The sequence below is a fragment of the Microtus ochrogaster genome, unplaced genomic scaffold, assembly GCF_000317375.1.
Source record: "Microtus ochrogaster isolate Prairie Vole_2 unplaced genomic scaffold, MicOch1.0 UNK25, whole genome shotgun sequence".
Taxonomy (NCBI): Eukaryota; Metazoa; Chordata; class Mammalia; order Rodentia; family Cricetidae; genus Microtus; species Microtus ochrogaster.
In genome coordinates, this window is record NW_004949123.1 from 2,959,625 (window position 1) to 2,981,706 (window position 22,082).

Here is a 22,082-nt window from a genome sequence, read left to right on the forward strand (position 1 = left end):
ATTATTGAATTCATTTCACTGTAAAGAAACGAAGGCACACTAAAGATAAGCTAATACCAAGATCATATAAGTTAATACCAAGTAGAGAAACTAGGTTTCAAAACCAGTCAGTTTATCCTAATAGCATGCATTCCCAATTATTTCTTCAAAGAAAGAAAGAGGCTTGGGTTCTTGATGGGTAGTGGAGGCCTACTGCTAGGAGGCAGGCCACTGTGCCTTCCTTCAGCATGCTCTTTCTCTGAGCTCATCAACGCACGGCTCGGGTATATTCTGTGTAGTATACATGGATAGAAAAAGAACTGGAAGTGTTAGGAGATGGAGATGAGTTCTGTCCTGGTCTTGTCACTGTGCTGTGGGCCATGGAAATAGCACCAATCCTGGAATCTAGCACCTAGCTCCTTACTCCCTTAAGTCACAGTTCCCTGCAAAGTGAGGTGGGCTGGGGATAGAAGGGAATGAGGTATGCTCATGTTCCCAGCACTGTGCCAGCTGCATAGCTGGTCCTGTATTCCCAGGATAATGGTGAAACATTCACCCATGGTCCCTTACTTCCTCACAGTGATCATGTCTATGATTGGCTTCCTCTGAGAGTAGAATAGAATGTGAAGGAAATTTCTTGTACTTAATAAGCTCTATGATATATTGCTGCCTTTTATTTCTCTCATGTAATGTGCTGGTAATTTCATAGCATAAGTTGGTACTTCCAACCAATGTAATTACATTTAGAAACTGTTGTAAGAGGCCATTACTAAAGAAATCAAATGTTTCTCCTCTTTATGTAAAGTGAGGATAATAATTCCTCCTAATGCTTATTTGGGGCTCTGAGAACCTTGGCTGAAAGAGGTTTTGCAACTGCAGAGCTGGGTCCCTGTCTGATGTGAGATGTCCTTCTGTATATGTGTTGCTTTTGTTGGCTAATGAATAAAGCTACTTTGGTTTATGGCAGGGCAGAATATAGCCAGGCTGGAAGAGATACATACAGAGAAAGTAGGCAGAATCAGGGAGACGCCATGTAGCTGCTGAAGGAGACAGACAACCAGAACCTTTACCGGTAAGCCACAGCCTCATGGTGATACACAGATTAATAGAAATTTTTTTAATTAAAAATGTAATAGCTATCTAGAACATGCATGAGTCATTGGCCAAAGCAGTGTTGAAATTAATATAGTTTATGTGTGATTATTCAGGTCTGGAAGACTGGGAAATGAACAAGCAGCCTCCACTGACACCTGTCTTCCCTTGTCTTTATTTAACACTTATCCCAGTAGTGCCATTGGAGCATGAGGCAGTGCAGGAAGCTCTTGGGACATGTCAGACTGTTTTGTCACCTGAGTGACTGAGTGTTAATGCTTGAAGACAGCCAATGTCAATTGTAAATTAAGGGCTCTTGTCACAAACCCAAGCAAGAGCACTGCTTCCTACAAGAGTCCCGTGTGTAAGTACAGGAGAATATCTCCTCTTTTCCTGTAATGATGGAGATATGCCAGGACAAAGAGAGTAGCCAGTCCACTTTAGGCCATCCTGCTGGAGGAGAATGGGATGGTGTTGCTGCTTAATGGTGAGACATTTCTTCTTTCCTTCCAATCCACCGAGGAGTCACAGAGGGGAGAGGTGAGAACAGGGCGTATATTGGAAGGAAATACTTTCCAAATCCAAATTGAGCTACAGCACTGCCGGCTAAATTCATACACCACGAGTCTCACACCCTTTTTCTCTACTTAACCTCTTCTACTGAAAGCAGGCTGAGCAAAGACTTACTATATGCCTGTTTGTCCTCGACTTTATTAGGTCCTTCAACTAAGGGCAGTAAAAATGCTCTCTATTATAAAAAAAAAAATAAAAATTAAAGCTTCTATGATTTTGTACGAAGATGGCATTCTGCTTTTATCTTCTAGGTTGAAATACTTTGAGATTAGTGATGGCTACTGGAGCACAGCTCACAGGGGTCTCAAGGCCTCATTCAGGTTCTTCACTGCCATCAATGTCTCCCGAGGCCTCAGTTCATTTACCAGTTTCACAAATATTTGTTTTGTATCTTCTATAATGTCGGATGCCATCCCAGGTGCTCCAAGCCCTTCTAGCGGAAAAGACAGACAATAAACAAACAGACACTATAATGTCAGTAGGGAGAAGGTGGCGGAAAAACAAAAGAAAACAACAGAGAAAGACAAAGAAGGAGAAGGTGACTGTTGAGGGAGACAGGCCTGTCTGATGAAGTGACATTTGAACAAATTCCTAAATGAATTAAAGAAATTGCCTAGAGGCCGAAGATTCCAGGAAACCAATTCAGAGCCCCAGTGCAGAGAGCATACTGGAGGAAAAGGCAGGGCATGTGTCTGGAGCCAGTGGGTGAGGGCCGGTTCAGTAGGAAGATAGGGAGGGAGACAGTAGAGGGTTACTCAAGCGCTCTTTGGGCTCTGCCTGTGAGGAGAAGCCACTGGCACATTGGAGAAGAGGAGAATTTTAGTAAGTGGGGAAGAGGCTGGAAGAGAGGTATGGCAGTCACTACAGAGGAGCTGGTGGGAGATGTAACTTCTAAGACTGGATATGGGACAGCAGATTTCAAACCCTGGGGTGTGGCAAACAAGGACATAAGAAACTATGGCCTGGGATGGGAACAGAGGGAGGTTAGGGGAGCAGGCACATGGGTTTGGGGTGTTAAACATATTCTTGTTACTTTGATTGGCCTCTAGGCGAATGTCACAGAGGCCTTCACACAAAGGAGACTACATTCTAGGGAAAGGTCACATGTGGCAAGAGGAGGTCCAGGGACGCTGTCAGTGACTGTCACTTCCCTGGTGAAGACTTGGGGATCTGTTTCAGGAACGTGTACACAATTCGTCAGACATTTCCTTGATTTTTGGCTTCTTTACTTTTGAAATGGAGGTTAGCTTATCATATTTATTAACCTTGCTGTCTCACTCCAAACCTGCTACAGGCTGTTAGATATCCATCCTTTACAAGGAGATGGTTCAGAATGTCTGGACACACTGTTGTGCAGTTGGCTTACCATGCATCTGTCAGTTCATTCAGTCTCGGAGCATTTATTGAGCATTTCTTTTTGCTACTCTTAGTGTAACATGGCACAGAAATCAGATTGCAAAAGGCAGACTCTTGTAAGGAGTCTCACTTTTTCCCCAGAAATCTTCACTGCAATATTTGCATAAATTTCCATACCACTGTAAAAGATGACTCCTCCTGTGTGTCCCCTTTCTTGCCAGTCTTTCCTTTGTTCAGCCCCTTTGGCTACATTTCCTTCATGCTTTTCCTAAAACACATTCCTTTATTCTGAATGCTGTCTTTGCTGTACCTTCCAACTCTGAGAACTGCCCCAAGATACTGGTAACATCAATATCCTCTTTAATTTGTTTGCCCACTGAAATGTCATTTTTTTCCTAAAATGATCTCACCTCCATCCCAGGTGGCATCATTACTCCCTGTCCCCAGATGGCAGGTCACTTTCCACATATTGTTTCAGTGCTGTGTCCATGTTTGCCACCCGTAGATATAGCTGGAGCATGAACTCCTGAAAGGGAGCCTTTCCTTGTCTTCTGTTGTTGTGGGAGCTGCGGGCTGCATTCCCACCACCTCGCTCCCGGCCACCTGGCTAGCTTATGCACAGATATAATAACACAGAAACTGTATTCTTTCAAACACTGCTTGGCCCATTAGCTCTGGCCTCTTCTTGGCTAACTCTTACCTAACCCATATTTAGTAATCTGTGTAGCACCAGTCTTACAGGGAAAGATTCAGCATATCTGACCTGGCGGCTTGCTTCATCGGGTCTGCCTGGGAGATGAGAGGCATGGCATCTGAGCTCACTTCCTCTTCCTCCAAGCATTCTGTTCTGTCTACTCCGCCTACCTAATTTTCTGTCCTATCAGGGCCAAGGTAGTTTCTTTATTAGCCAATGACCTTCCTTCATCATTTTGTTGTGTCTTGGCACTGGATTTTAAATCATACTGAACGCGTATGTCCTCAGATGGTTAGAAGGGGCTTTGGATAAAGAAAATGCACAGCCAGGAGATGAGAGAGTCTCATTCCCTGCAGTGATCTTCACCAAGCTCATAGTTCAGTGTATGCTAAACCAAAGCGACTGCTGTCTCCATACTTCCTAGTGACTTTTTCATGCCTTGATGACTTCTGAGACAAATGATTGTTGGGCCATGCTCAAGATGCTGTCTGTATTACGGAAACTATAAAAGCTCTTTGAGTCCTATGTCATTGACCACAGATAACCAACTTCAGTGCATTGTAATCAGGATAATAAGCAGATAGTCCACCCATGTGCAGTATATTTGTCCCCCAATAAAAGAGAAGTATTGCCCTGCTGTCCAGAGGACAGATATTATTGCTCTATTGTGTGTGTGTGTGTATGCACACGTGTGTGAGCATACATGTGTTCACGGGTGTGTGGTATGTGGTGTGTATGCATGTGTGTGCTTGTGTGTGACTGTGTACATGTGTGCTTGTGTGTGTATGCACACATGTGTGCGCATATATGTGTTCACGGGTGTGTGGTATGTGGTATGTGCATGTGTATGCATGTGTGTGTTCACGGGTGTGTGGTATGTGGTGTGTGTGCATGTGTGTGCTTGTGTGTGAGTGTGTATATGTGTGTGCTTGTGTGTGAGTGTGTATATGTGTGTGCTTGTGTGTGAGTGTGTGTGTGTGCGTGCACATGTGTGTGTGTGGCCTTGTGTACTTCAGAAGACAACCTTAACCATCATTCCTTATGGGCTATCTACCTATTTTTGTTAGGACAGAGTCCTTCACTGGTCTGGAGCTCACTAAGTAATCAAGGCTGTTTGGCCAGCCAAGCGTCAGGGATCTGCAGTTTCTATGTCCTCGGACCTGTGGTTACAAGCTCACATCACCATGCTTCTGGGGGAGATCTGACTTGGGCCTTTGCGCTTTCAAGGTGAGCCCTTTACTGACTGAGTTACTGTCTCAGGCCCACATCAGTTTTCCTAGGCTTACCATTTTCCTTTACTTTTTGCAAGAACAAACACCCTTTCCCTCCCTGGGAAAGGGGGCTCCAATTCCGAATTCTTGTTGAGGTGATTTTAGAGGTGCCATGCTTTATGCCACAGGATATTGTAGTACGTTTTTACAACACACTTAAAGGCTCACTTCCTAAAATTGTCACGTCTGGAGAGCCCTAGATAAGGCAGCAAGGACAGAGACGTGATCACTCTCTCCTGCCCTTGCTATTACAGGCAGCTATCAATTCCAGCTCATTTGGACTGATCCATTCCCAGCACCAAAAGCCATTTCCATATTATTACACCAAACTGGAAATTACCGAGGCTGTGTATTTCTCTGCAAAGTCTCCAATTTGGGCTTGTAACTAAGCACTGAGTTATTAGTGACATGCATCATTATTCTCAAGGTATGTTCTGGCTGCAGAATTTTGTCCTCAGATCCTCTGGAGGGCCACAGCTCTGCAGATCAGCCTCTCCACAAGGCAGGGTGTTCAGTTCATGTTAATGTGCTCTTACCACAGGCTTTAAAATTAATTTTTGATCATTGGTTCCTTGCATTAACAGCCCCCTGAGCCTTTCTAGTGGGCAGAGGACTTCACAGGGTGAGGCCACAGAGCGAGTCAGTGGGCCAGCTGGAGTTAGAACGAACAGACTTTAATTAAGTCGGATCTCACGGGGCCTCAGAGAATCCGTGCTGACGCTACAACCGTGAGCTGACAAGAAAAATGAGAATTTGATTTCCTCTCTCCAACCCCCATTCTCTGACATAGTTTGTTTCAGTCAAATAATTCAATTTAGGAAAACTCAAATATTCAAGTTGAGGAATGAAACACGAAACCTGTTCAATTTTTCTGATTGCTTTATTGAATCAAAAAGGTAAACAAAAGACTTGACGACTTACCTGTTCCAAAACACAAAACTTTCTCACCCCAGAAACTCTCTAAGGCTTTTACCAAGGGCATCATCCTATTTCATTGCTTGTCTCTGAAAATAGATGAAAATTTAGGCACTAGAATTCTGAATAAAGAGCTGGACTGGCCTGAATGGGGGACTCCAGTGAAAGGAAATGTGCAGCCATCTTTTAGGACCGAATGGGCATTGTCCGGTGACAGCTGACATTTCCTGAATATGAAACTTTTTTTTTGGGGAGGGGGTGAGAATTGTGATACCCATTTTGACCTAGGCAACTGAGTTCCAGGGGGCTTTGCATCAAATTGCTGTTGAGGTTTTTAATTAGCTTATATTTCAGGGTTTTAGTCTACATTTTTGTATTCTAACCAGCTTTCAACCTGAGGTCTCACTATAGTGTCTAAAGATGCCCACAGGCATATGTATGTGAGCAATGCTTTTACATTTAACTCAGGTCAGCAACAGTGTCTGACTCAACAAAGAAAAAATAATAACAGAGAAAGCAAAGACACACTAACATTGACTCAAGTCCTGGGATCTGTACTATGTCACGTATTCCCCCCTACTTTACAATTCAACAAGTATTTCAGGTTTGTTACCTCATTATCCTTTTCATATTCATCCTGGAGAATGAATACTATTAATCTCATTTTATAGACAAGAAAATTTGATGCTCAGAGAAATGCTGCTCAATAGAAATATAATGTTAGCCACTTGTGTAAGTTAAAAACCCCTAGGTTCCACATTAGAAAAGGAGATTGGAACAATTAAAATCAATTGTGATAACACATTTTATTTAATCCACTGTATCCAAAATATTATTACTCTAACATGGGATCAATATAAAAATTATTTTAAAATGATTCACAAAGTTCCTTGTATGCTTTGTGCTAAGACTCTGAAATCTCATGTTCTTAGAGGACTAGCCAGCTTGGACTAACCACATTTGGGCGCTCAATAGCTGTAGAGAGGTAGCTATTGATGACGATTAGTGCAGGTCTAGAGAATCCAGTGTGAATTAAGGGCTTTATATACTCAGAATGCTGCTCACACTCAGGGAAGTGTGAAGACAATTAGGGAAACCTTTGCTCCTAATCTTACGCTTGTGAGCTCGAATCACAACACAAATAGAACAAGTTGGTGGGAAAGACACTGGCTTTGCGCCGTTCAATCCAAATGTCTTTCAGCGGCTCATGCATTTTATTTTATTTGTCATACATTTTATGCCCTGGGTTGGAAAGATATTGTTGAAGATCTTTCTAGTAAAAATGTCTGTAGTGGAGAAACCAGAGCAGGTTGTGGTTCTCAGAGCTCTGAGAACCAAATCTGAACATATGTTATTTCAGAGCCTTTCTGAGAATGGTCACATTTGCAGACCTAGAGAGAGGTTGTTAAATCTGCATAGTGTAGCAGCATTCATTAAGAATGAGTCTCAGATAAACTGAGTATTGCCTATTGCCTACCCTTAATTAGAGGTAACCCTTAACACACAGGCTTGTAAATGTATTATGCCATATGCATTAATGTGAGAATTTAACATGAAAATATACTTCTGTTTGAATTGGCTCAAGAATCTGATTGCTATAATTTCATTATATCAAGAGATGTGATGGTTAGTGGGATCATCAACCTCAGACTCTGCAGTCACCTAGGAGACACAGCTCTAGAATACTTGTATGGATCACTTAGATGAAGTTATGTTCAGGCATACCTGTAAGGGATTATTTTAAGTAGTATAATTGAGGTGTGACAGCCTATGTTAAGGGAGTGTAGCATCATTCCCTGTGGCCCAGATCCTGGACTGCATGCAAGGAGAAATCTGAACATGGGTATTCACTATTCCTATTTTCTGGCAGCAGAAGTTACGTGGCCATATTTCTCAGGTTCCTGCAGATAGGACTCCCTGCTGTGGTGGCCTCTAAGACTGAACTGTGATCCAAAATGACCTTTCTCTTTTAAGTTGCTTTCCTCAGAGTATTTTATCAGAGTCATAGGAAAAGGAGCTGAGACAAGTGGCATGGGGATTTGACGACCAACATGTTAATGAGGTAGAGCATCTCCTTAGAGCTTTATCTGAGACTTGTTTTGGATCACATGCTGTTCAGATGGAGGAAGGAGGTTGTTAAAGGGAACCAGAGGATATGAACCTCCATGTCCCCTCCATGTTCCTATGAAAAGTATAGCAAAGCTATCAAGTTATTTAGATAGTCTGGTTAGTTGGTCTCAAATTATAGTCCTTACCTGGGCCATTTTCCATTTTTATTTTGTACCTGGCATCTATCTAGCCATGAAATAAATATAGATACATATGAAATGGAGTTCAGTAATTTGAAATGGAAGTGATTGCTGGACAATAGTTTTTCATACATCCATGTGCCTCTATCATTCCTCCCATGACAACAATGTATTATTTGATGATTCTTTCAAAAGTTGGGGTAAGTTGTAGCCCTTAGACCAGTCCTATTTACATTTTTATAAGCTTTTTAATGTTTAAAAAAGTATATTGTTTTTCATGCCCAGAAAAAAAATCATCATTTTTACGTACAATCTAATTCACAATTTTAAAACATTTCACTGCTAAACGTCTTCTCTCACCCCTCCGAATTGATTTGAATTCTAGGTTTTAAAAACCACTTACCGTGTTGCGTTGTGCTGGGTCTGCCTGGCAGCCTGAGAACCATTGATCAGAATGTGTTTGGATTTGACTGCTTTCCCAATTATGAATTGTAATTACACAGGATGTAAACACAAGTTTAAGTGGTTGTAAAACTGCTCCAATATTTGTTACACTATTAATTTAATAAACTGAATATTTAGCAGGGTCTTCCTAATTACACATCTGCTGACAGAAATGTTTTTTTCACAAACCTCGTCACACTAGATTGGAAGCAACCCCCATGCCCACCCCCAACACCTTCCTAAAGGCAGAGAAAAAGAGATGGAGAGTGATGACACTAGTCTCTTTGCCTCTAGGTGTTTATCACACCAAGAAAGCCAAAACAATTACTCAGGGCTTCATGGGGTAACTAGCAGAATGCTATTTCCTTAGAGGGTGCTTTCTTGCAGTGTTTCTCATAGGCAGAGGGAAGATGCTCCTCAACAGGAGCAGCCCTCCTTAGGAGTGCAAACACAAACAAAATTGACCGCCTGGGGGCCAAAAAATAGCACCTATTCTTAACAGGACTTCAGGTGCAGCTTTTCTGCGGGTCGGTCGATTGTGTAACAGACAAAGCTCTGCTATGGTGCTGTCAGCAATCATCACCATGCAACTTTGTTGTATGATATCTTTAAGGGACTTGACACTCTCTGGCCATGCAGGAATTGCTGTCTCTAGTCACGCCCAGGTAAGGAATGTAATAATTATATTTTACTATTCCCAGTGAAGTTTTTTTTTTTTTTTTTTTTTTTTGCCAATGTGGAATTTCTAATTCTAATTAAATAATAGTTCAAATGATACCTCTGGGAAAACAATGGGACTATATTTGAAAAATGGGGGTCATTTTTACTTACAACTCTCTACCTTTTGCCTCAGTCAGCTTAGCTAAATCTTTAGTGTTAACATAATTGGGTTTTTGTAGAATAATGACCCATTTTAGCAGGTGTCATTTTTGGTTAATAAAAACATCACATTTTTTTTTTAAATGTTACTACTCCATTTTAATTCATCAATTAAAGGCAGCTTTTGGGTGATGGGAGCAGACTGAGGAGAGTAGGGTTCCAGCAGTTACTAAAGGTCCAAATACTTTAAAACAACCTTCAAAATTATTTCAGTCTTCTTACAGAATTATTTCAGAGCTCCCTCGAAAAATGGAGTAGGGGCACTATTTTTCTTTTGCAGTAGAGTGTAAGTCAGTGAGTATTAGTCAATATTAACTTGGTTTCCACAGATGTTATTTCCCATTTTCTAGCTACATGCAGTAGTGTGACTTGTGCACGGGGCATGGCTGTGTCTTCTCTCCATGGTTCCGCAGGAGTGTAATGAAGATGGTCGTCTGGGAATCACACCACACCAGGTGCTGAGAAGAACAGAAGGTCTCTGTTCCGGAGACTGTTTGGGGAAAATTCAAAGTACGGAAGTTGGCATACTTTTTTTTTTTTTTCTGACACCGTCATGTGTTTGTGTGCTGTTTATGTGAGGGGTTTTTTGGTATCCATTTTTAGGTAACGGAAGGGCAAGAAAGCTACTCACAATGTAAGAAAGTAAAAATATAGTTTCAATAAAAACACTATATGGACATACTCAGAACGTGCAGAATGTTTGTGTCAAGTGACTGATGTTTCTTAAAAATAATAGTGAGAGACTGGAGAGGTGGTTCCGTGGTTAAAAGCACTGGTTGCTCTTGCAGAGGACCTGGATTCAATTCCCAGCATCCACATGGTGGTTCACAACAGTTTCTAACTCTAGTTCTAGGGGATCTGACTCCCTCTCTTTACCTCTAGGGCACCAGTATAAGCAAAGCATCCATACATGACAAACAAACAAATAAATAATACAAATTACAATCCAGTGCTGATTGCCAGAGACTATTGTTCAGAGTTAGGCTTTTGTGTCAAAATCCCTAGGGTGTTGCTTATTTGCTTTTTATTCTTATATGTAATGACTCCAGTTGGGTTTCTTTTGAAAAGCCCTCCTTTTTAAGCCTGGTTGATCATCTTCTTCCAACTCATGGCTAAGTAAATATCATACCCTCCTTATCAATAAAGGCTGGAGGGGTCAGCATGGTAAGGAAAGAACTTGCTTAGATTTCTGAAGCTGAAATTTTACATCATACCAGATGTTAAATACACATAGACGATGTCATATGCTATGAAAATACTATGATCCCCAAGATCCCTAGTACCCTGCTCAATTTTGTGAGCACAGAAACTGTTAAACAGATATTTTGCCAGAAAACAAACAATAGGTGAAGTACAACATAGCATTCAACATAACACCCCACTTCAGAATATGGGTTTGTTTTTTTTTTTTTACTCCCATATTACTGGACTATTTGTGGTAGGGGGTGAAGGAGACGAAAAGAAAGACTTAATTTCAGGGTTTCTATTTAAATATTCTATCAAATATATTAAATATAGACCCCAGTGAAGTCCCAGGTCCAGGAAAGGGCAAATGGGACATTCCCGAAACTACTCAACTGTGGAGTCTGTGCCCTCTTCCAACCCGGTGCTCAAGGCTGTGCCCTGCCTTTTGTGCCGCTTGCCTTCAGGAGCCCACCCCGTCCTGTGGGGACACCTGATTAGACTGGTTAACTGGGGCAGTGCACAGGAGAGTGAACGTGGTCCTTAGGCTGGGTGACAACTCACTCCCACTTTATGGTCAGTAAGACAGGTTACTTCTGCGCACAGCAATACTCTCCACATAGCTGTCGTTTTGGCTCCCCCCCCCCCTTTTGCGTTTTATACACATCGGTAGTGGGGAGAGTGATGTTCCTACTTTGTAGGACAGTTGACAGATGAGCTCATGGCATAGCTGGTTAGCTCGCCTTAAGGAACCTTCCAGCAGGAACTTGATCCTCAAATGTGGGCACGCCTTAGCATGCCCTGTTTGACTCAGCCCTGTCTCAGGACAAAACGTTACAACTTGAAAGACTTCTAGAAAGCAGCAGAGGAAATCCCTTCGGCTGACATTTCTTCAAGAGAATTGGCTTTTTAAAGAACTCGAGAATCCAGATTCAAAAGAACATTTCATTTACGTTTGTTATATACCTAAAAGTGGATTTTTATTAAAAGTAGATCACATCACTCCAAGAAATTCAGAGAACTATATCTAAATACACTGAATGCAAGATATCCCTCATCAATTTAGATTCTTATAGCCTCATAAAGATAAAATGCAGATGAATCGATTTAAATCAGGCCTTCATTAAATTTCAGAATGAGCTCTTTTGGAATCCCATGGATTGAATTGTGCATTGTCTGATTCCTGATCATTGTGGCAAGGTTATGAGTACATAATTATAAAGTGCACCTTTGCCAGGAATAACACAGTCTGCCTTTGGTTTGTGCTAATAAACTATACGACAACTTAAACTCCGTTTTAATATAAGAAGTCCACCTCATTAGAAGTAATCTCACACTCTGTAGGCTATCAGCATTTTCATGTGTATTCTTTGGTGAGCTGGGAATATAATTTTCTATTTATGCTTCTAATGTAAATCTGCCATTTCTGGTTGGCCACTCTGGCACGAAGCCAAAGCGCTAATTTATTTTCATCTTTCCCTATTTCTTATATCAAAAGAGGCTGTTGGTTTGAATAACAAACATTCAATCGACTTGGACGTGGGGTAGCAGGCAGAACAGGCATTACCTGCTTACCTTTTATTGCCTTCTTTGAATTGGCTTTTCTGGGAACAAAACCAATAAGACATGCTGTTCCTTCATCTAGTTTTGACTCGGGTTATTTATCAGAAGGCATTTCCTCCCCCTCTGCTCAGCAAAGACTGGCAGCAGGGTGAAGACTTCAGCCTGGAACGAGCTTCTGACCTAATACTGACATAGGTTATTGTCCCACCAAGTCACGTAGGACTTCATTGTCCTTAAGCTTCTGCCTTGGCCTCATAATTGTTTCTGATTCTGAGAGATGCTGCTGCTGACACATTTGTCACCTGTGGGGTGGCAGTATCCTGGGACAGAACATGCACTGTTCCACCCCCTCCAGAACTTTGCAGTGTTTCTCCCCCCTCCCCGGCTCCCTTTGCTGTCTTGTACGGTAATTGGCCTAATAAAAGGCAGAAACAAGAATTTATTACACCTTGGGCAGTACTTGAAACAGACTTTATTCTCAGGAACAGCAGTTATGTCTACTTGCTGCTGTATATTTTGATATTTCATTTAAATACTTAGAATATATTCAAAGTCAAATTGCTAATCACTCAATTTCCCTGCTGCTGTCCTGGTTCCCCAGGTGGCCTCTTATGATACTCCATGTAAACACTGTATTTGGAAGGATACATCGATCAGCATCCCTAGAGTCACATGATTACCATAAATCTGTGAAAATAGCATGACTTAAAAATAAAAGTCTCTCAGTACTCTGCCAACAGGCTTTGGCATAATCTTGGCAATCACTTAGATATTTCTTTCTCCCTGTTCTTGCGGTTAGGATTTTTCCCAGGTGGAAAATAGTCTCGTATTTTGCAGACGCTGTCCAAGCTAGTGACTATCCATCCATCTTCCTGGGCTACTGATGACATCAGCTGACTGTGTTCGGTCCACACAAAATCAGTGAAGTGACTGTGAAACTCTCGGAGGGTTGCTCCTTTTCCTCTTAGGAAGCAGCAATGCAAATTCCTGACGTCATTTATGCAGGAATTTTTATTCTTTAAATCCTCCAGCGTTAAAGCAACAAGAAAACATGTAGAATGTCCTTTGGTGGAATCTTATTACACTTGCTATATATGTAAACTGATATTCTTTGATGCCAGCACGCTCGTTGCCCATGCAGAGAAATCTCTGCACAATGAAACAAAACCAAAGCAAAGAAAGGACAAAAAATCAAACGTCAGTCTTTGCTGATTCGAACTAGATACATCAACAGATTGTCTGGTAACATAAATTGCCAATAATACAAAAAATCTACATATTACAGTATTTCAAGAAAAATAACTTCATTTTAATACAAAAGGATAGATACACTTTCTCTTTCCTCTAGCCACTCTTGTGAAGTGGGTGTGAGCTGGCACTGGGCTCTCAGTGCTGCTAAAATATACAGGGGTATGACTGGCTTGCGCTTTGGAAGGGGTCTGTTACACATGTATATCACTAACATCAGACAAAGAAACCTTTCAACCAACAAGAGTTACAGAGCAACTTTCACTAAAGCACAGGTTGGAAGGGATGGGGCGGGGAGCCGAAGCAGGCCAATATGGCAGCTTGTAACAGATTTCCTTATACCCACAATGCACCTGACAGCAAAGAATGCTTCTATTTGGTTGGTCCACACACTGGGCAGAGCGGTACTAGGGTGCACCACGGTAGAGTAGCGAATTTTTTTTTCCTTTTAGGTTGATAGATCAGTTTGTTTTTGTCTTTCTTTTGGGGACGCTCTCACAGCCTTTCCAGTCTGCAATGGGCTCTGCAGCTGGCAATAAGATTTGCAGTGATAATAGCAACAGCTGCCAATTCCTCTGGAGTCAGTGATGAGCAAACAGTCTTGACTCCGATGGATGTGCTGACTGGGTCTGAGAGATATGGCTTAGTTCAGTTACGCCCTCTTCGCTTGTACACTGTGTTGGAGTGGGTGTGCGTGTTTTCTATGTTAGTAGCAATCACTTGGGTTGTGTCTGCGTCCCCACAGCACAGGCCTGTCGGAGGGCTGGTGTGACCCCTAGAACACCAGGGGACTGGCTGTCCCCAGCAGCAAGGTCAGCAGCAGCAGTGCTGGGGAGCCCCGTGGGGGTGCTCCCTGGCCGGAGTCGGAGCCACAGCTGCCGGCCTCTTCGCAACGCAGCTTCTCACAAAGGATGCCGGTATAGGCGGCTGGGCACAGGCAGCGCACATTGTTGTGGCAGGTCCCTCCATTCTGGCAGTGTAGGAGCTCATTGTCGCAGACATTAGCTGCAGAACGAGGAGAGGGAGAGGGAGGGAAGGAGAAGCAGAATCAATTTAAGTTCATCTGGAACATCATGTTTTCAGCTTTAAAAAAGAAATTCTCTATCGATCTTGTCTTCCCCCTTCCCTCCACAAACTAAGCATGTGACTCCAATTTCCAAACAAATGTAGCTGACTGTCTTTGCTTCCATCATATTAGGCGTTTTCGTATAGTTTTTTTTCCCCCCTGCAATCTTAGTTATTTTCTAGTTCAGGCTATCGAATATTAAGTAATGCAATGCTACTGGTTTGGAAATTCTTATGTACCCGGGACCTTTCGTGACCTCCTAGCTTTTAAAGGACAAGTGCCTGATACAAGAATGGCGAACCTTGAAGTCAGATGTGTGCTCTTTGAAATGCAAAGCGGTGTTGCGAAAATGACCAACAACCTCTCAGGTCAGGACGTTCATCGCCCCTGCACCAGTTCCAGCCTTGTTGTGCATGCAAAGAGGCCACAGGGAAGCAGGGGAATGCAGGTTTGGGATGTGACGAAAGTAGCATGCTCCAGGCAGGCGACAGCCAGATGGGAAGAGGGAGAGCTTGTTTCGTGGGAGGCATGTGAGGAAGAGCAGTCACATTTGTCCCTGACAGCCCATTAGGGGTTTTTATTGCTTTGTAAATATGGGAAGTAGAGCCCAAGGTTACCTTGATTTGGGAACAGTAATAAATGCAACAGTGAAACCCTGATTACCAAAATTTCATTACATCCATCAAGGCATAGAATCAGGCTGGAAAAATCAAGGCGCAGCTCCTGGCTAAAATTCATTTGCAGCCTCCGTCACAGAACTTTCACCTCTAATAATTTCTCATATCTTCCAAATTCCCGTTATCCTCATTAATTCAATGTCTTGTATTCTCTTAGATAATCAAGGTTTCACTGATTTAGCAGAATGTTAAATAGAACCCAGGGAAATTAACACAACAACGAAGAATAAGAGAGCCGAGAAGGAGCGCTTTCCAGCAATGTTTGCTGCTTAAGCACTTAACACGCAGACCACTCTGGACAGAGGGTGGGGCACAGAGCAGAAAAAGGAGCTTTTTGTAAATTATAAGAGATTTCATTCAAAGAAAAGGTCATGGCCCAATTTCTCCAAAGATGCCACATGGACACACCACACACACACACACACACACACACACACACACACCACAATGGTGCTATTAAAGACAAAACATTTTTATCAAATAGTTCCCACCTTCCAAGTAGTAACTCAGTAGTAGATAGCATTTGATTTGTCCATTAATCATACTTCAATACTCATGTGGTCTTCAAGAGGGGCTCCACCCACACACATAAACGGATGAGTGCTCTTGTGTATGCATGGGTTGAGGAAAGGTGGCACTGGGCATCCACAGGGCTAATAATAAAGTGCCTACACAGGGTTCAGTGTGACTACATTCCTCAACATTCCGGGGAGACATAGAAGACAGGTGCATAATACATTGGTATAATTAGCACTAGTAAATCATTCATGTTTGAAATGCTGGGACACAAGGCAGTGTCACATGGATTATAAGCATCAAGCATACAAGCTGCCTCTCAGTGGGTGGCTTATATTGAACCCAAATTGCGGTATTTTGTCAGTCATTTCTTGGCATGTCAAGACCTGTACCTATGAAGCATGGCTCCCAAGCACAGGGTGATTAGATTCTTGGACAAAGCAGATAAAAGTCCTGGTGTATTGTTGTTGTTGTTCATTGGGAAAGTATACAAAGGTATTAGGGGTTTCATTTTGCTTACACCTCAAGAAATATCTGTTTAATTGTGGCAACATGGAATAAACAGATCCAGGTAACCATTTCCATTTAAAGTTAAAGATTCTGACCATTTCTTGTTCTAGGAGGCAGATTGCAAAATGGGATATTTCCTTTCATTTGGGCACTAGACATAGGGAAATATCTGTTCCATCAATATCGATAATTGCTTGCCTTGAATAATTGAGAAGAAATCAATAGTTAATTAAATATCACTCCCCTCTTTTTTGAGAAGCTATTTTTCTTCCTTTCAGACTTGAATGCAAAACAGCTGTTGAGCAGAGGTTTCTTTTTCCTAAGAAGCCAGTGATTAAGTTAAAATTCAATACGTTCCCTACATGTAAATAATCTGCTAGTTGGTTTGGATGGTTGTGAAAAAATTTAATAAACACACAAGAAACAGATGTAGCCCAGGATGTCATCTCATGGACTGGGGGGAACATATCCTGGGTAATAATAAGCAGGAAAAAATGGAACTTAGCATACATTTTATTATTTTAGAATTTATGATAAAGTATATTACATTTGGGTTCTTGATGGTGCCCATCCTATTAAAATTCAACAAGAACAGAATTTTACCGTGCATACAATACCATCTAATGGCTGGGATCACATGCTAGAAACACACTTAAATCTAACTGCAGTTCTTACCTGATGCTTATAACCTCATGCTCCATCTTCATGTCATTTAGTACCAAAATTCTGTTGGTTAATGAACAAACTAGATGGTTAAGTATCAAGGAGCTCTTCTTCAGCATGTAAGACCTTGTACTGAACACCATGGAGACAATAAAAACAAACACAAAGCATAGTCTCTGTTCTCATGGAGCTCTAATTTACTTAAGGAGATGAAATACATTCTAAAAGGGATCTAGCGCTTATTTCATTAAAACGTCCTTATTAGTTTCATCCACCTCAGTAGTTTGCCCACGACTAGCATCCTGCTATGTTTTGTGGCTACTACTCTAACTGCCGTCAAGGAGTTCACAATTTGGTAGAAAATCAACAAACACAACCAGAGACAGTCAGACAAGGCAGGAAAAGACCACAAAGTAAGTATTTGAAAAATGTTAGGTGAACACAAATGATGGTGCCTATCTTTTGGAGAATAGAAAAAATCATAGAAAAGGAGTCGTATCTAAACAACGGTGCACACAAGGCAGATAGATACATGTCAAAGAGCGCCATGGATGGGGAGACTGTGTGTGTTAAAGCAAAGAGATGCCAAGGGGCTACCTAGGTTGTTCAGAATTTATCTTTGAACACTGGTTCCCCTCTTTGGTTTTTACAACAAAATCCCTACAGGTTGTGCTGGATTCCACCAACAATGGACCGCAGAGGGAACGGAGAAGAAAAGCAGGTGTGTGTGAAGCCCCTTCCCTCTTCCTTCTTAATGGCTTGCCTGCCCAGGAATGGTTCTTTATCTCAGCTTTCCTTCGCTCATCTTTACTCAGAACCAGTTTCTCACTGAGCTACATAGATCTCTGCACCATCCTGGTACCGTATCTCCAAAGCACTGCTACAGGTATAGGCAGACATCAGCCCTCTTCAAAGATGTAGTTCTAGGGTTTATGAAGTCTCTCACCTACCCTATTGGTTTCTGGAAAGCCCCTCTTCTTTCTTGTAATTTCATGACCTCTGAGTGATAGTTACTCCTGCATGAGCACTTACTGGCCACGAGTTACATTGGTGCCGTATTCTGATGTTTAGTCTTCGAATATTATTATCCCATTTTCTTGAATAATGTTTCTCTGTTGAAATACCTAGAAAAGCGTGTTTTCTGGCAGGAACTTGACTGAGAGACACAAACATTATCTCAGCGAATGATAAGTGGGCTGTGCTTGGAAGGCGGGCTGCATATAGGACAAAGGAGGGTAGAATGCCAGGGGCATTCAGGCTGTGGTTATTTTTATGTATACTCTGCAGAGTTTGGGAAATGGGCATTGGGAAGCTGTCAAAGGTAAATGAGGCACCTCGAGTTTTGAAGGGAAAAGAAAGGTGACTTTAGATAAAGATAGACCGGTGGAAAAGAGACCAGACTCTCAAAAGAATGGGCCGGGGCTAGGTTGGAACAATGGAGAGAAGAAAGGGCATATCTGAAGGTAGTTTGCATAACCGGCATGAGTGATTTTAAGGTCTCATTTGAGTATGTGGGTAAGTCACAAAGAAATTTATTAAGGAAAGGCACTAAGAAAGGAATTTAGTTAGAAAAGTCAACGGATAATTTTTTTAGACTTATTGGCTGTGAGGAGTCTGTAAACTCTTCTAAAATGTTTTATGAATACTTGGGAAAACTACTTTGAGGTCCAGGAGACAGTTCGTTATGGAGATGGAAGTGTAGAAAATGGGCAGTAAAGGTCATTGTCATCCAACACAAAGCACACAATTTCATGGCGGTGGAACATCAACCGTGTCCAAATGAGAGTCTCAGTGCCAGCGTCCCAGCCATAGGCAGAGAAAGCAACACCGTGAAGAATGGTTGGAAGAAAAATGTCAACAAAACGGAGTGGTCACATGATTATGAAAATAATAATAAGCATACTTCCCTGTTTATGGAAGACCATCTATAAATTAACATATGAAGTGGAAGATTAGGAGAAGAGGTTGCTTTGAATTGGGCAGAGCAAACGTGTAATGTAAGTCTCAAGGGACTGAATCAGCCAGAAAGCGTTTTGGAATGATTAGAAAAAACACTGGGAAAACTGAAGGAAATAACAGTTTGTGGAAGTCCTTGAACAGTAATTGATAGGAGTAGGTTACAATAATTTGGAGATTATGATTCCCAGGATATTAGGATATTAGGCAGTAGCTAGAGATTGTTTGTTTGTTTATTTATTTATTATTTATTTATTCATTTATATTTCTGATTGTCATGATTGGGTCGAGATAGCATGCCATGGATGGGTAGTGGTCAAGGATGCTGCTCAATGTCCTATAATTGCTGGCACAACTTCCTCTCTCACCAACAAGGAATTATTCCTCAACCAATGTAAAGAGTAAAAAATAATGATGTTCTGGGCCAGAGTGCACTCATATCCATGAAACTGAAGAGCTGTTGTTGATGCACACTGGGAAAAAGGACAGGAAGCAGGCTTGTCAATTCTAGATCAAAATAACATCAAGTTTACAGATGCACAGCCATTGGAATTAAAGAAACTGCAGGTAGGTAGGTCAGAAATACTATAGCGGATTGCTTTCTTAAGCCTGTGTTCAGTGAAAGGAGAAGAGGACCCACAGGTATCCTTGCCATGTGACTTGTTCTTTACTCCCATTAAAGCAGTTATACCAGCATTCATAGCCACTTTGCAAACCATCTAGACAAGATCTAGACAAAGAAACTCATGTCAGCTTAGGCTCGAGCTTGAATGGCAATCCTTGCAAATTGCACATCATATGGAAGGGAGGGGTCATGAGAAACACAGGATATGCTATCACACAGTGCAGTGGTTTGTACTCATAGGTATGGCTGACTCCAGGTCCAGGAGTTAGGGAACCACTCCTTAGATAATAAATTTCACACTTTACCTCTTAACGAATGTGGTTTCAAACCACACTGATGGGGCAGTGGTATCTGTTAATAGCATTTCTGAATCGCTCTAACTTCTAGAGTTCTACTGGTCTAGTGGAAGTTCAAATTCAAATCATCTCTCACAAAAATAAAGTAGAAATGCCAGAGGTCTAGGCTGAGAGTGAGAAACACGTTTGCATCTATAGTATCATTTCTGTCTTCCCAGGTGTAGGAGACTGCTATGGCTCCTTCATGTTGAAGTCTAGTTGACATTATAACATTCTTTTATCTTTTTAAAAATATTTATCTATCTATCTATTTATTTATTATGTATACAATATTCTTTCTGCGTATATATGCCTGAAGGCCAGAAGAGGGCACCAGACCTCATTACAGATGGTTGTGAGCCACCATGTGATTGCTGGGTATTGAACTCAGGACCTTTGGAAGAGCAGGCAATGCTCTTAACCGCTGAGCCATCTCTCCAGCCCCCACATTATAACATTCTTAAGAAGTGGGACCTTTTAGAAGTATTGCCAAGGATGAACGAAAGCTCACATGTTGAGATAAATGGGCATTTTTCTTTCTACTGTATGATGTCTCCCAGCATTTTATTATAAAATACTAGCACTTTATGATAAGAAAGAGAACTTTAGCTCTTAACTAGCTACTTATTATTATAAATTAGTCTGTGACCTTCTGTTATGGCAACACAAAATGAACTAAAATGAGATGCTGCTATTTAATCGTGGTGCTCCATGGCACTGAGCTCTGCACTCCTGCTCATCACAAAGTTCTAAGCATCCTTCGTTAACTTGTGGAGCTGGCATGAGAATGAACATCCCAGTACAATGCTCATGTTCTTTCTGTTCTACTGTATGAAGTTGTAGATTAAAGTGACAAGAGGAAAATTTCACCTAACGTGTAACTCCCAGTTATATCTCTATTTAGTGTTCTTCTATATGGATCAGCTTCAAACTGAATTTAGTTGGTTTTATAAAATAAAACATTTATTTTAAGTTTATCTAGACGTTCTTTATTGTTATTGACTGTAAAGGGGTGTCTTATCTCAGTAAACAGGAGGCTTCCTTTTTAAATCCCTCATATAACCTTTGACCCAGGATTGATGTGAATAGTTACTTGATACATACAATTCCTTTTGTTATGGTAAAATCTGACTTAGATACAGAAAAAGCTGATACTCCTTTGATAATAGCTTGACCTCTTTTTTTGGTAGGGTTTCTTTTACTGTGTTTTCCTTTTGCTATTTATAAGAAAAAATTATTTATGGCATAACCAATATAATGCCACATAACCTGTTACTTTCTGATGCTCCAGTATTTGAAATGCTTTCAAAGAGTGTGCCTGAGATATTCATAGGATGTTGGCAAGTAAGGTTGTATTAATGTGAGACCAAAACAGAGTTGTGTGGCCAGAAGTTGAAATTTGGAGTCTTGGTAGAAAGGTTGAAGTCAGTAGGGTTTTAAGATAGCTCTGCTCACAGCATCGGTGAGCAAGCCACAAAAGCAGATAAACAAGCTCTCATAATCGCCATGGTTTATAAATCCACTCTAAATTTCATAGGGAGAAACTAGGAACAAGCAATACTTCCTTTGTTACTCCTGTTTTTCCTGTAACTTAGATGAGGAAAGCCAGAAAAATGTCACTAAATTATTCAGGGTTTCTTTGGTGTGTGTGGAGGGGGGGCATGTAGGTGTGCACTGTGCATGTATGTATGTATGTATGTATGTATGTATGTATATACATATATACATGTATATATATGTGTGTGTGCATGTGCTCATGTGCATGTGTCTATGTGTAAGAGCATGTGATGTGTGTCTGTGTGTGCATATGTAAGTGTGTATAAGTGGATCTAATATGTGTTTATGTGTGCACATGTATGAATATATACATATGTGATGTGTGTGTCTATGTAAGCATTTGTATGTATAGGTGTGTGTGGGCCTTTTTGAACATTATATACAACACTGTATAAAACTATTTTCAAAATACGAATTATAAAATCTTGATTTCTTTCTGTTCTATTAGTCTTTCTGGAACATGTCAAAAAGCAGACCTAGAAATTGCTCTTATATATTGTTCAAAGAGGGCAACAGCCAGGACTTAGTGTCATTCCTTGTTCTATTCATTTTTCCTTTAGAAACTGAGAGGGTCATTTATTCCCTTATGGTCACAATGATCCATCGCATTACCAAAGAGACATTTTCTTTCTCTGTTTGTGTTTGGTTCAAAGTCATACATTTAGGCTGGCCCTGTCCGTGAGCTGCTGCTATGCTCGAGCAATGCTGGGTCTGTATTTATAGACTTGAAAG

At 41.2% G+C, this 22,082-nt stretch overlaps 1 protein-coding gene across 4 annotated transcripts in view; it reads right to left on the bottom strand.

Annotated features, from left to right (window-relative positions):
* Nucleotides 1-12,652: 12,652 nt before the first annotated feature.
* Ntng1 (netrin G1) overlaps nucleotides 12,653-22,082 on the bottom strand; it is a 341,720-nt gene continuing 332,290 nt past the window's right edge. For all 4 annotated transcript variants that reach the window (XM_026789645.1, XM_026789643.1, XM_013354034.2 and 1 more), the window contains one exon: nucleotides 12,653-14,450. In XM_026789645.1, the coding sequence (XP_026645446.1) occupies nucleotides 14,221-14,450 (230 nt within the window). In that variant the 3' untranslated portion in view covers nucleotides 12,653-14,220. The remainder of the gene's footprint in view (nucleotides 14,451-22,082) is intronic.